This window comes from Mustelus asterias, chromosome 22, assembly GCF_964213995.1.
Source record: "Mustelus asterias chromosome 22, sMusAst1.hap1.1, whole genome shotgun sequence".
NCBI classification, from domain to species: domain Eukaryota; kingdom Metazoa; phylum Chordata; class Chondrichthyes; order Carcharhiniformes; family Triakidae; genus Mustelus; species Mustelus asterias.
This window is the reverse complement of record NC_135822.1, coordinates 43,321,738-43,337,646: the sequence shown is the minus strand read 5'-3', so window position 1 is coordinate 43,337,646 and position 15,909 is coordinate 43,321,738. Positions and strand designations below refer to the sequence as shown.

General features: G+C 44.8%; 1 protein-coding gene across 8 annotated transcripts in view; it reads right to left on the bottom strand.

Moving 5' to 3' along the window:
* LOC144510017 (uncharacterized) overlaps window positions 1–15,909 on the bottom strand; it is a 275,355-nt gene that overhangs the window by 190,270 nt on the left and 69,176 nt on the right. For 5 of the 8 annotated variants that reach the window (XM_078239203.1, XM_078239202.1, XM_078239206.1 and 2 more), the window contains exons 12-15: window positions 12,885–13,059; window positions 12,698–12,795; window positions 2,186–2,360; window positions 1,987–2,084 (exon numbers count right to left, since the gene is read on the bottom strand). In XM_078239203.1, the coding sequence (XP_078095329.1) occupies window positions 1,987–2,084; window positions 2,186–2,360; window positions 12,698–12,795; window positions 12,885–13,059 (546 nt within the window). The remainder of the gene's footprint in view (window positions 1–1,986; window positions 2,085–2,185; window positions 2,361–12,697; window positions 12,796–12,884; window positions 13,060–15,909) is intronic. The other 3 variants (XM_078239205.1, XM_078239204.1, XM_078239209.1) reach the window with 3 other exon arrangements.

The window sequence follows — 15,909 nt, the reverse complement described above, 5'->3', positions numbered from 1 at the left end:
GGGCATCAATGGACACCAAACTCTCTGCTGGTTATTTGATTATAGAAACCACCCCCCCCCCCCCCCCCCCCCCCCCCGCCCCCCCCCACCTCACCACGAGAATAGCACCCGCAGAATTGCTCAAGAGCAGATGACTCCGCACCAGATTAAGTTTGCTATTCCTAAACCCTGGACAGGAAGGTGGAAAAGCAACAAGAAGCCCAGCACAGAGGTCACGACAATAGCAGCCGGGAGATTCATTTGGAGGCTGCTGAGAAAGTTTGGGTAAAGAATTACGCAAATGGTCCCACATGGTTCCTGGAAGGGTTGTGTCTATGACGGGCCTGTATCCTACAGAATACGCATGGGTGAGGCCATCCTGAAAAAACATCTGAACCACGTATGGGCCTCGAAATCACAATTTGTCCTACAGCCAACTATGCTCAGCAAACTCAGAACTGAGGACAGTCCTCCCAGACCGGTCAGCCTCACCTCTCCATTGCCCATAGTTAGGACCTCGAAGTCCAAAATGAACATTGCAATGAAGCAACGGCTACTCTTCTGCCACCTGAGGAAGGGGGTGAATTAGAACTCCAGCGCTTGCCTGTTAGATACACTCCTCCCACGTCGGAAGCCAAGTTGGAGGGCAGCAAGGTGGCACAGTAGTTAGCACTGCAACCTCATAGCGTCAGGGACCCAAATTCGATGCCCGGCTTGGGTCACTGTTTGTGCAGAGTCTGTACGTTCTCCCCATGTCTGCGTGGGTTTCCTCCAGGTGCTCTGGTTTCCTCCCACAGTCCGAAAGATGTGCTGGTTAGGTGCATTGGCCATGCTAAATCCCCCCTCAGTGTACCCGAACAGGTGCCGGAGCGTGGCAACGATGGGATTTTCACAGTAACTTCATTGCAGTGTTAATGTAAGCCTACTTGTGACTAACAAACTTTACTTTTACTTTAATCTGTACCCATCTCAAGAGGCACATGAGACACATGAACTGCCGAGATTTCTCAGACTTGGGGAGGAGGGGTGTACTAACTTCAATGAGGCAATAGAGGTTGGCCTCTTCGAGTACGAATTCCCTGACTGAGGTCACAATTGCGTGTTTGGCAACGGGCAGCTGAGGGAGTCGTCTGACCCGACTGTCTGCCCCTCCACTGCGGCTATATTCACGATCGGGTGTCCCTGGAGAGGCAGCATGCAGAATCCAAGGGTACCGTTGATGCCTTCCATGCCCGCTGGGCACCGCAGGGACTGGGGTGCATTATTGACCCCTTTAATCACATTTTGATTTGATGTTTTAAGTTTCCTTTCCACTTTGTCCTTTGTTTCGGGCGGTTCTCCTCCTTTTTGGGAGCTGCCCCTTATAATTTATCCCCTTGTTAATTTGATTTAATTTATTTGGTTGGCCAAGAAGATTGGTCATAATTGCCTGCCCAATCAGGGAGCCTCACTGTCTATAAATATGTGAATGTCAGGTCTTCTGGCACTACAGATTCTGACTGTGTACCTGAAGCACTCTAAGAGTGGAATAGAGTTTGTAGATAAAGGGAATCTGGTGAAGGGACATCGGCCTCTGAGGAGTTATTTCACTTTTAAAGCAACCATGCAGCCATTTAAATATATAATAAGCTGCAGCTTGCATTGCAGAGGAGCTCGAAGTCTGTCTGTTCTCTGTCCCAAATTTGGCATTTGCCAGTTACAGTAGTAAATCTCTTCGAACTGGGTGTAATATAGTTACTCGATGTCCCAGTGCACTGTTACTAATCAAAAGTCCTTGTGCACCAATAGTGTAAATTCTACCCTGATACTGGAATAATCATTTTTAAATGCATTTACAGAAGGTGGGCGTTGCTGGCTAGACCAGCATTTATTACCCATCCTGAGTAGGCCTTGAGACGTACAGCCCTTTAAACCTATCGCAACACTCTAGCTATGAATGTGAAACCAATCTTTCAAATTGGAAGTTCGCAGTCAATAAATTAATTTGCATAAGTGTCCAATACTTACAAAAAGATTCAGGGCAGATAAATCGTATTCTGTAATCTTCACAGCTCCCATCTGTTTGCTGTGCATTCACACAGGCAAACCCAAAAGATACACTGCAGCTGTTCAATACAAAATAGGGGAGTGTGTTAATGGGACGGGTAAACAACTCTTTGAAATGAACTAACATCACCAAAATAAGCTGAGAGGAATCATTATTTACTCTGGGATGTTGTCTCCAGTGTCTGAGACAGGAACTCCTGATGTTGTCGCCACTTCACAGGCAGTCGGGTTGTTACAGATCTGATCCGGATATTCTTTTCGTAGACTCGCAAGGTCTTCATAATCACCATTTACGGATGGGTCATCGCGATCAAACCACTGGGTTTTACAGTTGCCTGAATTATGGAACAAACAAAATCTTATGCTTTTAGCAGTACTTTTAAAGATGGAATAAATATGTGACACGATGGTGCAGAGTAGAGGAGAACAGATTTAATATGTTACCAGAGCTCACCTAGCTAGAAAGAACATAATTACAATTTGTTTCAACAAATAGTTGCTCGGAGAAGGTAATAGCTCCTCAAAAAGGGGATGGCTGAGTGATAGGAATTATGCCGTATTTCTGAGTAAAATCTTTGGTAGAGGAATCTTTAGCATTCAGTGTTCTCTCAAGCACTCAAGTCAGTTTGGTCATATAGTCAAAGATCCCCTTATTCTATTCCACAATTTTAACTTATTCATAACTTCAGTGAAACATCTTGTGAACCAAGTAAACAGGAGTTCTTTATCCCTGAAGCAAAACTCAAAGCAGATCATTTATATTGTGGCTATTTGTGGCATGTTGTGTGTGAATTGCATTTTCTCTTTGTCCATGAGGACTACACATTAGAGATATGACTTTAGCATCAGGCACCTTAAAGCAGAAGAAGATGATATATCAACACAAATTCTTTCTTTTCTTCCTTGTTCATCCTTTCCTTATTGTAACTGAGAGGCAAAATAGCTAGAGAATGATCAAGCTCTCCTCAGTTTTGATCCCTTGCAGCAACAGTGAGAGAAGATACCTTGATTTTTGAGACTGACATTTAATCTTAGTTGGATAACAATATTCAAAGCCAACTCTCCCACCATTGTTTTCTGTTGGAATGGTATAATTTGATCATGATAAATGTTTTGTCAAAATGCAAGTGTGGAAAAGACATGGAACAGAAAATTATTTAAAGATGAAAAATTAACTAGTTAAAACTTGGGGACTAAACAATGGGTTTGTAAAGAGTAAATTTGAATGCTTGAGGACTTAGGTGATTCCACATGCCTGAGTTAATCTTCCTGCAGATTTTGCAGAGATAGAGACCTCTGGTGAACTGGTGTGACGACAATAATCTCTTCCTCAATGTCAACAAAACAAAGGAGATAGTCATCGACTTCAAGAAGCATAGTGGAGGACATGCCCCTGTTTACAGCAATAGGGTCGAAATGGAAATCGTCGAGAGCTTCAAATTTTTATGTGGCACAGTGGTTAGCACTGCTGCCTCACAGCGCCAGAGATCTGGGTTTGATTCTTGGCTTGGGTCACTGTCTGTGTGGAGTTTGCATGTTCTCCCTGTGTCGGTTTCCTCCGGGTGCTCCGTTTTCCTCTCACAGTCCAAAGATGTGAGGGTTAGATGGATTGGCCATGCTAAATTGCCCCTTAGTATCAGGGGGACTAGCTAGGGTAAATGCAAGGGGTTGTTGGGATAGGGTCTGGGTGGGATTGTGGTCAGTGCAGACTCAATGGGTTGAATGGCCTCCTTCTGCACTGTAAGATTCTATGACTCAATGAGATCACCAATACCCTGTCCTGGTCCCCCCATGCCGATGCTATAGTTAAGAAAGTCCACCAGCACCTCTACTTTCTCTGAAGGCTAAGGAAATTTGGCATGTCCGCTACGACTCTCACCAACTTTTACAGATGCACCACAGAAAGCATTCTTTCTGATTATATCACAGCTTGGTATGGCTCTTGCTCTGTCCAAGACTGCAAGAAACTACAGAGGATCATGAATGAAGCCCAGTCCAGCACTCAAACCAGCCTCCCATCCATTGGACTCTGTTTACACTTCCCACTGCCTCGAAAAAGCAGCCAGTATAATCAAGGACCCCATGCATCCTGGACATACTCTCTTCCACCTTCTTCCATCAGGAAGAAGATACAAAAATCTAAGGACACGTACCAACCCACTCAAGAACTGCTTCTTATCTGCTGCCATCAGACTTTTGAATGGACCTAACTTGCATTTAGTTGATCTTTCTCGACATCCTAGCTACTACTGCAACATTACATTTTGCACCTTCTCCTTTCCTTCACTATGAACGGTATGCTTTGTATAGTGCGCAAGAAACAATACTTTTCACTGTATACTAATACATGTGACAATAATAAATCAAATCAAATCAAACAGCATGTTTCAGTCAGTCTGCCAGTAACACAGTTCATTCAGAATTGTGCTGGAGATTCAGTTCACAGTTCCTCTACAAACACAATTCTTTGTTGTAATAATTGTGGGGGTCTACAATTACCTGGTAGGTAACCCTGCAGCCTCTTAGCATCCTCCTCACTGCCACCCAGTTTAGTGTCGTCTGCAAATTTGGAGATATTCCTTCGTACAAATCATTAATGTATATTGTGAACAGCTGGGGTCCCAGCACCGAACTCTGCAGTATCCCACTAGTCACTACTTATCACTCTGAAAAGGACCCGTTTATTCCTACTCTCTGCTTCCTGTCTGTCAACCAGTTCTCTATCCATGTCAATACATTACTCCTCATACCACGAGCTGTAATTTTGCTCACTAATCTCTTGTGTGGGGCCTTGTCAAAAGCCTTTTGAAAGTCCAGATACACAACATCCACTGACTCACCCTTGTCCATTCGACCGTTCACATCCTCAAAAAATTCCAGAAGATTTGTCAATCACAATTTCCCTTTAGTGAAGCCATGCTGACTTGGACCTATCCTGTCACCACTTTCCAAATGCTCAGTTATTGCATCCTTAATAATTGACTCCAGCATTTTCCCCATCACCGGTGTCAGGCTAACTGGTCAATAATTCCCAGTTTTCTCTCCCTCCTTTTTTAAAAGGTGGGGTTACATTAGCTACCCTCCAATCCATTGGAATTCTTCCAGAGTCTATAGAATGCTGGAAAATGATCATCAATGCGTCCACTATTTCTAGGGCCACTTCTTTAAATACTCTGGGATGCAAAGCATCAGGTCCCTGGGGACTTATCAGGTTTTAATCCCAGCAATTTTCCCAATAGAATTTCCTGACTAATAAAGAGTGTTTATCGTGATTGGCATTGATCACAATGTTTTACTAGATTTTCAATATCCATATCAATGCTTGGCCACCAAATGTAACTTGTTGCGAGCATCTTTATTTTAATCTGATCTGGGTGAGTATTTTGTAATTCCTGCAATAACATTCCTCTTGCTGGGCCAGGAACCACTATTCTGAACCTTAGCTCTAATATTCCTCACAGCTCAGTCCATCTTTGCGGAGCTAGAAAGGTTTGAATTGGTCTGACATGTCGAAGTGCCAGCAATGGAAAACCATCCGCTTTACTCTGGACAGGACTGGGTCACTTGGAGTTCAATTCCGTGTTTGTATTGATGACATCGGCAGCGTTTCCAAGAGTTTGAGGGCTAACTGCATTTCTAGTGGTACTGTTGGTGATGATATTGTTCAAAGAAGTGGAAGGCAACTCAGGGCATCTGTGTTTGTTAGCTTGGTACCTTGTTTATGTTGGAGCATGTAATTGTATGCTGCTAGAAGTAAAGCCCACTGTTGGACTCTGGCTGATACATTAGTGAGAATTGGCTTGACTTTGTGAAATAATCCTAATAGTGGTTTGTGATCAGTGATGATCATGAATTGACACCCATAAACATACTGGTGGAATTTTAAAAAAACTTTTTCTCAATTTGGGAGTATTTTCTATGTTTAAGTAATTTGTGCCGCAAACTAATCTGTCTCGCAGCATGTCACCTAGCCAAGTCCAAATTCTCATGACTCAGATACTTTTCTTAGTCTTGCTATACATTTTGCAACTGACTCCCCTGGGTCACTTATAGCAGAGTTAAACTTAAAACGCTGCATGATGGCCAATTCGTTGAGGCTTATAATGATAGAACATAGAACAGTACAGCACAAGACAGGCCCTTTGGCCCTCGATGTTGTGCCGAGCTTTGTCCAAAACCAAGATCAAGCTATCCCACTCCCTATCATTCTGGTGTGCTCCATGTGCCTATCTAATAACCGCTTGAAAGTTCCTAAAGTGTCCGACTCCACTGTCACTGCAGGCAGTCCATTCCACACCCCAACCACTCTCTGAGTAAAGAACCTACCTCGGACATCCCCCCTATATCCCCCACCATGAACCTTATAGTTATGCCCCCGAGTAACAGCTACATCCACCCGAGGAAATAGTCTCTGAACGTCCACTCTATCTATCCCCCTCATCATCTTATAAACCTCTATTAAGTCGCCTCTCATCCTCCTCCGCTCTAAAGAGAAAAGCCCTAGTTCCCTCAACCTTTCCTCATAAGACCTACCCTCCAAACCAGGCAGCATCCTGGTAAATCTCCTCTGCACTCTCTCCAATGCTTCCACATCCTTCTTATAGTGAGGTGACCAGAACTGCACACAATATTCCAAATGTGGTCTCACCAAGGTCCTGTACAGTTGCAGCATAACCCCACGGCTCTTAAACTCAAACCCCCTGTTAATAAGCGCTAACACACTATAGGCCTTCTTCACGGCTCTTTCCACTTGAGTGGCAACCTTCAGAGATCTGTGGATATGAACCCCAAGATCTCTCGGTTCCTCCACATTCCTCAGAACCCTGCCGTTGACCCTGTAACCCGCATTCAAATTTGTCCCACCAAAATGAATCACCTCGCACTTATCAGGGTTAAACTCCGTCTGCCATTTTTCGGCCCAGCTCTGCATCCTATCAATGTCTCTTTGCAGCCTACAACAGCCCTCCACCTCATCCACTACTCCACCAATCTTGGTGTCATCAGCAAATTTACTGACCCACCCTTCAGCCCCCTCCTCTAAGTCAATGATAAAAATCACAAATAGCAGAGGACCCAGCACTGATCCCTGTGGTACACCGCTGGTAACGGGTCTCCAGTCTGAAAATTTTCCATCCACCACCACCCTCTGTCTTCCATGAGGTAGCCAATTACTTATCCAAACGGCCAAATTTCCCTCTATCCCACACCTCCTTACTTTCTTCATGAGCCGACCATGGGGAACCTTATCAAAGGCCTTACTAAAATCCATGTATACGACATCAACTGCTCTACCTTCATCGACACACTTAGTTACCTCCTCAAAGAATTCAATCAAATTCGTGAGGCAAGACTTACCTTTCACAAATCCGTGTGATCATTAAACAAAGCTACAAGGTGGTCAAAAGACTGAGTATCCAGAGTTCCCGAGGATATTAAATTTCTAAGATTTCAGGTAGGATTTTACGGCCCCACTCGGGCAAGACCGGAAATTCCCACCCGAGGTCAATGGAGATTTCCATTGTCGCACCCTCGCCTGCCACGGAATCGGAGCAGGCGAGGTGGTAGGGTTCCGGTCTACAAGTCTGAAGTCCACATATCATAAGCAAAATGACTTTTTACTTCTCCTGTAATTTCATTAGCGGTGAGAAATAGCAGTGTCTTTCAATATATTGAGCCCAGTGTTCAGTTTCCGGATCAAAAGGATGGATTTTCTCAAAAAGCAGCTTTTAAAAAAAAATTTACTGTTGCTGCAGAGATTTTGTTTATAACATGCAAACGTTTCCCCCTTTGATTCCAGGAGCTGGTGACTGTAGTCCCAATTTACCTCATCACCAAACGCCTGTAGACCAAATGTATGTAGACAGAAATTTGTCTACATACATGGATTTTCACAAAAAAAGCCCCATCTGGTTCACTGATGCCCTTTAGGGAAGGAAGTCTGTTGTCTATACAGAGTCTGGTCTACATGTGACTCCAGACTCATAACAATGCAGATGGCTCTCAACTTCCCTCTGAAATGGCCGAGCAAAGAAAAAAAATCAAAGAAGAAAAACAGGTAATGGACATCTGACATCACCACAAACACCAGAAATGACAAGTACATTCTGCCCAGTCAACCCAAAGTTCTCTTCACTCGAATCCAGGGACGTGTGCCAAAATTCGGAGAGTTGGCACAAGACTAGTAGGCAACAGACTGACATAGTCATAGTCCGTGAATCATACACTACAACAAATGTCTTCCAATCCTCCATCACTATTCCTGGCTACATCAATACAGTTGGGAGGGAGTGGCTCTGGAAGTACCCAACATTGACCCCAAAGTCTCAGCATCAAAGTCAAACATGTGCAAGGAAACCTCTTGCTAACCACTGCCTTCCTCAGCTAATCAATCAGGACTCCTCCATGTTGAACAACATTTTGAGTAAGCACAGAATGTAGTCTGGATTGGGGACTTCGATGTCCATAGCTAGAGTGGCTCAGTACTACCATCACTGATTGTATCCTAAATGATATACCTGACAAGACTGAGTGTGTGGCAAGTGTGAGAGAACCATCTCAAGAGACAAACTTGCTTTAACTCACTTTCTTAGTTAACTTGTTAATATTGGTAAGAGTGACCACTGCTCAGAGCTTGTGGAGACAAAAGGCCAAATTCTCTGACCTCAGCCGCGGTTGGGATTCTCTGGTCCTGTTGCAGTGAATGGAGAATTGCCTGAGTGCCAAATTCTCTGGGAGACCGGAGTTGATGCGGACCATGACCAACCTTCCGAAGCACTTCATAATGATGGATGTCAGAGCCACCAGGAAGGCGCAAGAGAATTCCTGAACATTGTAGAATTAAATGTACGAGAGAATGCAGGATAACAGGTTCCGAAAGAAGAGATTAAAACCCTGCAAGTTGGAGATTTTTGGAGAAAATTCCAAGACAAGCTCTTTGAAGATTGGAAACATAGAAAGATGAAATATCAGGGAGATTGGTTGACTCAATGTTATGGATGCCTGAATAGGTTGTTGAGAAATCTGTGGGATCTATTTTGTAGCATTTGGCATTTGGCATTTATTATGCAGTGTGGTGGGTTCACTCTCAGTTTGCCTGTAAATTCACATGTACTTCAGGTTTACCCTGAATGCTAGAGTAAAGCTAGATGTTGTAAATTGTTTTATCTTTTTGAAATCATGGGTGGAATTTCTCCACAATAATTCGAAGTGTCATAACAGTGAGAATATGGAGTGATCCGCACCAGTCTCTCAGGCGCACTCTGCACCCCAATCCTCCCACACTCAAAGTCATTTTTTTGGAGAATGGTGAGTTGTGCATTGGTACTGGGCAAGGCGGGGCCTAAACATGCCAGTGAGCCACCTGCAGAGAGCTCGGGCGCCATTTCGTAAGGACACCCTGATCTCACACTGCACTTGGAGATGACCCCCCCCCCACCTCACTGCTGGCATGTTTCCCTGTCCCCAACACAGGCCACCCACATTAGTGCATCAGGGCCCTCCCATCAGGTGCCCCTGCTGGTTCCCCTGCATGATCCACCCTTGCACGACACCACCCCTCACACAGCACCGCCCCCCCGCTTTTGTCATGACAATCATCCAGGCCCTATCACCAGGCAATGTTCCTGACACACCGGCAGTGCACAACTGTCACATTGGCAGTGCTTGGTGGCCACTACCAAGGTGCATGGAGGCACCACGAAGATGTCTGGTGGGCATTGCCAAGGTGTCCAGTTGGCAGCACTAGGTGGACACTAAACATAAGAGCTAGGAGCAGGAGTAGGCCATCTGGCCCCTCGAGCCTGCTCCGCCTTTCAATAAGATCATGGCTGATCTTTTCGTGGACTCAGCCCCACTTACCCGCCCGCTCACCATAACCCTTAATTCCTTTACTTCAAATCTTTATCTATCTTTGACTTAAAAACATTCAATGAGGTAGCCTCAACTGCTTCACTGGGCAGGGAATTCCACAGATTCACAACCCTTTGTGTGAAGAAGTTCCTCCTCAACTCAGTCCTAAATCTGCTTCTCCTTATTTTCAGGCTATGCCCCCTAGTTCTAGTTTCACCCACCAGTGGAAACAACTTCCCTGCTTCTATCTTATCTATTCCCTCCATAATCTTATATGTTTCTATAAGGTCTCCCTCATTCTTCTGAATTCCAGTGAGTAATAGCCCCAGTCTACTCAGACTCTCCTCATAAGCCAACCCTCTCAACTCTGGAATCAACCTAGTGAATCTCCTCTGCACCCCCTCCAGTGCCAGTATATCCTTTCTCAAGTAAGGAGACTAAAACTGTACACAGTACTCCAGGTGTGGCCTCACCAGCACCTTATACAGTTGCAACATAACCTCGCTGTTTTTAAACTCCATCCCTCTGGCAATAAAGGACAAAATTCCATTTGCCTTCTTAATTACCTGCTGCACCTGCAAACCAACTCCTTGTGATTCTTGCACAAGGACACCCAGGTCCCTCTGCACAGCAGCATGCTGCAATTTTTTACCATTTAAATAATAGTCCATTTTGCTGTTATTCCTACCAAAATGGATGATCTCACATTTACAAACATTGTACTCCATCTGCCAGACCCTCGCCCACTCACTTAAACTATCTATATCCCTTTGCAGACTTTCAGCGTCCTCTGCACACTTTGCTCTGCCACTCATCTTAGTGTCATCTGTGAATTTTGACACACTACCCTTGGTCCCCAACTCCAAATCATCTATGTAAATCGTAAACAATTGCAGTCCCAAAACTGACCCCTGAGGCACACCACTAGTCACTGATCGCCAACCAGAAAAACACCCATTAACTCCTACTCTTTGCTTCCTGTTAGTTAACCAATCCTCTATCTGTGCTAATACATTACCCGTAACACCGTGCACCTTTATCTTATGCAGCAGTCTTTGGTGCGGCACCTTGTCAAATGCCTTCTGGAAATCCAGATACACCACATCCACAGGTTCCCCATTGTCCACTGCGCATGTAATGTTCGTAAAGAATTCCACCAAATTAGTCAAACATGACCTGCCCTTCATGAACCCATGCTGCGTCTTACCAATGGGACTATTTATATCCAGATGTCTCACTATTTCTTCCTTGATGATAGATTCAAGCATTTTCCCTCCTACAGAAGTTAAGCTAACCGGCCTATAGTTACCCGCCTTTTGTCTACCTCCTTTTTTAAACAGTGGCGTCACATTTGTAGTTTTCCAATCTGCGGGAATCACCCCAGAGTCCAGCGAATTTTGGTAAATTACTACTAGTGCATTTGCTATTTCTCCCGCCATCTCTTTTAATACCCTAGGATGTATTCCATCAGGACCAGGAGACTTGTCTACCTTTAGCCCCATTAACTTGCCCAACACTACCTCTTTCGTGATAATGATAATTTCTAGGTCCTCACCTGTCATGAATTTTTGGCATGTTATTTGTGTCTTCCACTGTGAAGACCGACACAAAATACCTGTTCAATGCCTCAGCCATTTCCTCATTTCCAGTTATTACATCCCCCTTCTCATCCTCTAATGGACCAATGTTTACTTTAGCCACTCTTTTTCGTTTTATATATTTGTAGAAACTTATGCTATCTGTTTTTACATTCTGAGCTAGTTTATTCTCATAATCCATCTTACTTTTCTTTATAGCTTTTTTCATGGCTTTCTGTTGACCTTGAAAGATTTCCCAATCCTCCAGTTTCCCACTAATCTTTGCCACTTTGTATGCATTTTCTTTCAATTTGATATCCTCCTTTATTTCCTTAGATATCCAGGGCTGATTATTTATTTTTCCTACAGTCCTTCCTTATCACTGGTATATACTTTTGCTGAGCACTTGGAAGATCACTTTGAAAGTCCTCCACTGTTCCTCAATTGTCCCACCATAAAGTTTTTGCTCCCAGTCTACCTTAGCCAACTCCCCCCCTCATCCCATTGTAGTCTCCTTTGTTTAAGCATAAGGCACAATGGTTAGCACTGCTGCCTCACAGCTCCAGGTCCCCGGGTTCAATACCAGCCTTGAGTCACTGTGTGCGTGGAGTTTGCACGTTCTCCCCGTGTCTGCATGGGTTTCCTCCGGGTGCTCCGCTTTCATCCCATTATTCAAAGATCTGCAAGGTTGGTGGATTGGCCATACTACATTGCCCCATAGTGTCCCAAGATGTGTATGTTAGGTGGTTTATGGGCAATCTTTGGGAGCTCTGGGACTATGGCAGCATAGAGTGCCTAGCTAAGACAGGTTAGATAGTCGGTGCAGACTCAATGGGCCGAATGGCCTCTTCAGCACCGTAGGGATTCTATGATTCAATGCCTCCAACCACGTGATGGGTTTCAATGGCCTCTGTGGCACCTGGCGTGACCACCGCGCCAGGTCTGCACTACTGGAGAACTGTAGCAATTTGCACCGTTATGGCTGGAAGATTCCATGCGATGGGTTTCAAATGCTACTTTTAATATGCTAATCAGCTTTGCCCCATTAGAAAGTTGCTGGGAAGATCGTAAACCATTTCATGCTGGGCGCAAATCAGATTTTTAGCTTCACACGCTATTTTCCGCAAATCGCATCATACATTTTGCTTGCTTAAAACAAAAATAGCAAAATACAGCACTGAATGTGGAACCATAAAGTGGAATGTTAACAGTCAATAAATCAGCTTTTACAAATGTCCAACACTTACAAAAAGATTCAGGACAGGTAAACCGTATTTTGTAATCTTCACAGCTCCCATCTTCCTGCTCTGCATTCACACAGACAAACCCAGTGGAAACGCTACAGCTGTTCAATGGATAATAGGAGGGTGAGTTAATGGAATTGCTAAAACAAAGTGACAACATCAAACTCAGATGGAGAGAATCATTATTTACTCAGAAACATTGTCTCCAGAGCAGGCAACCGGATCCCCCGACGCTGTCTCCACCTCACAGGCAGTCGGGTTGTTGCAGATCCGACCAGGATATTCCTTTCGGAGATTCACAAGATTTTCATAGTCCCCTTTTCCTGATGGATCGTCACGGTCAAACCACGGGGTTTTACAGCTGCCTAATTTCAAGAGTAAAAACCAAATAGTTTGGAGACACGAGATGGTGGTTGAGGAATAGAAAACAAGCTTTAATAATTGGACAGAGAATTTAAATCGAATTTTAACTAGTTTCAGCAAGTACTTAGAATAGAATCATTGAATCCCTACAGTGCAGAAGGAGGCCATATGGCCCAGCGAGTCTGCATCGACCACAATCCCACAAAGGCCCTATCCCCGTAACCCCATATGTTTACCCTGCTAATCCCCCTGACATTAGGGTAAATTTAGCATGGTCAATCCACCCAACCCACAACATCTTCGGACTGTGGGAGGAAACCAGTGCACCCGGAGGAAACCCATGCAGACACGGGGAGAACATGCAAACTCCACACAGTCACCCAAGGCCGGAATTGAACCCAAGTCCCTGGCGCTGTGAGACAGCAGTGCCAACCACTGTGCCACCGTGCTGCACACCTACTGAGAGATCTGAGTGGAAGGGGGATGGGGAAGCTTCTAATGTCAGAAACTAACACTTGCTTCTGTGTATAAGTATTGAGAAGACTGTAACTGTCATCTGTTTTAGTATCCAGTGTTAATGTAATAGCTTGGCCCCTTTAGGAAATGGTCCTTCGCGGGCCAGGTGACTGGGCCAGAACCAATGGAGCACAAATGAGCGAATATCGGCCAATCGGAAGTGTGGGCACCTTCCCATGGCTGGAAGTTGGCAGAGCAAGTTGGGGAGTTGGGGAAGACCCGTGTTGTTGTGTTGCAAATCCTTCAGTTGTAAATAGTTTTTTCTCATTGAAAAAGTATTTTTGTTTTATACCTGCCATACTGAGTTGTATCAAGTTATCACTCTGGCAACGAGAACAAACAGGATCAGTCGTTGAAAGCTCAAAGTGCAGAGTTAGAGTGGGAGGAAAGTGATCACCCAAAGATCAAAGGGTTTTAAAGATGCTGATGCTCAGGAAAATAGAGCCAGTCAATCCTGGAGTCGAGAGTTGGGGGCAGTAGGTTGAGGGACTACATTATTTTTTTGCAGCAACAAAATAACAACTGACGCAAAGCAGAAGGTGACATTGCTCACAGTCTGTGGCCCATAGACTTAGGGCTGGATTCTCCTGCCTCATCAGATGGCCCAGTGGAATACAGAGGAATATGGGCCAAATGCGGGCAATTGGGACTAGCTTTGGGGTTTTAAAAAACAGGGCGGCATGGACAAGTTAGGCCGAAGGGCCCGTTTTCATGCTGTAAACATCTATGACTCTATACTCAATGCCCTGACCGATGAAGGCAAGCATGCCGTATGCTTTTTTGACTACCTTCTCCACCTGAGTTGCCACTTTCAGTGACCTGTGTACCTGTACACCCAGATCCCTCTGCCTATCAATACTCTTAAGGGTTCTGCCATTTACAGTATATTTCCCATCTGTATTAGACCTTCCAGAATGCATTACCTCTCATTTGTCTGGATTAAACTCCATCTGCCATCTCTCCGCCCAAGTCTCCAATCAACCTATATCCTGCTGTATCCTCTGATGATCCTCATCGCTATCCGCAATTCCACCAACATTTGTGTCGTCCACAAACTTACTAATCAAACTAGTTACATTTTCCTCCAAATCATTAATATATATTACAAACAGCAAAAGTCCCAGCACTGATGCCTGAGGAATGCCAATAGTCACAGCCCTCCATTCAGAAATGCACCCTTCCATTGCTACCCTCTGTCATCTATGACCAAGCCAGTTCTGTATCCATCTTGCCAGCTCACCTCTGATCCCATGTGACTTCACCTTCTGCACCAGTCTGCCTGAGGGACCTTGTCAAAGGCCTTACTGAAGTCCATGTGGACAACATCCACTGCCCTACCCTCATCTTCGTCACTTTCTCGAAAAACTCGATCATGTTAGTGAGACATGGCCTCCCCTTCACAAAACCATGTTGCCTCTCGCCAATACGTCCAGTTATTTCCAAGTGGGAGTAAATCCTGTCTTGAAAAATCCTCTCCAATAATTTCCCTACCACTGATGCAAGGCTCACTGGCCTGTAATTACCTGGATTATCCTTGATACCCTTCTTAAACAAAGGAACAACATTGGCTATTCTCCAATCCTCTGGGACCTCCCCTTAGCCAGTGAGGATACAAAGATTTCTCTAAAGGCCCCAGCAATTTCCTTCCTTGCCTCTCTAAGTATTCTGGGGTATATCCCATCAGGCCCTGGGGGCTTGTCTACCTTAATGTTTCTCAAGAACCCCAATAACTCCTCCTTTTTGATCTCAACATGGTGCAAACTATCTACACACCCTTCCCCAGACTCATCATCCACCAAGTCCTTCTCTTTGGTGAATACTGACGCAAAGTACTCATTTAATACCTCACCCTCATCTTCTGGCTCCATGCACAGATTCCCTCCCCTGTCCTCGAGTGGGACAGGGGAGGGAATCAGCACAGGAGGTGGGGAGACAGGCTTTACAATCGGCAACATTGTTCATACACTTCGACCTAAGCAAGTCATAAGCAATCACTTGTGATGCTTCGCCGTATGGAGTTGGAGCAGTCCTATCCCATAGAATGGCAGATGCCTTAGAAGGCATAGGGGACACTTGCCTTTATTAGTCATGGCATAGAAGGTCATCACTGAGCAAGGAGGTAATATTGGAGCTGTACAGAATGTTAGTTTGGCCACAGCTGGAATACTGTATGCAGTTCTGGTTACCTCACTATAGGAAGGATGTGATTGCGCTTAAAAGGGGTATAAGAACATAAGAACATAAGAAATAGGAGCAGGAGTAGGCCATCTAGCCCCTCGAGCCTGCCCCGCCATTCAATAAGATCATGGCTGATCTGCCGTGGATCAGTACCACTT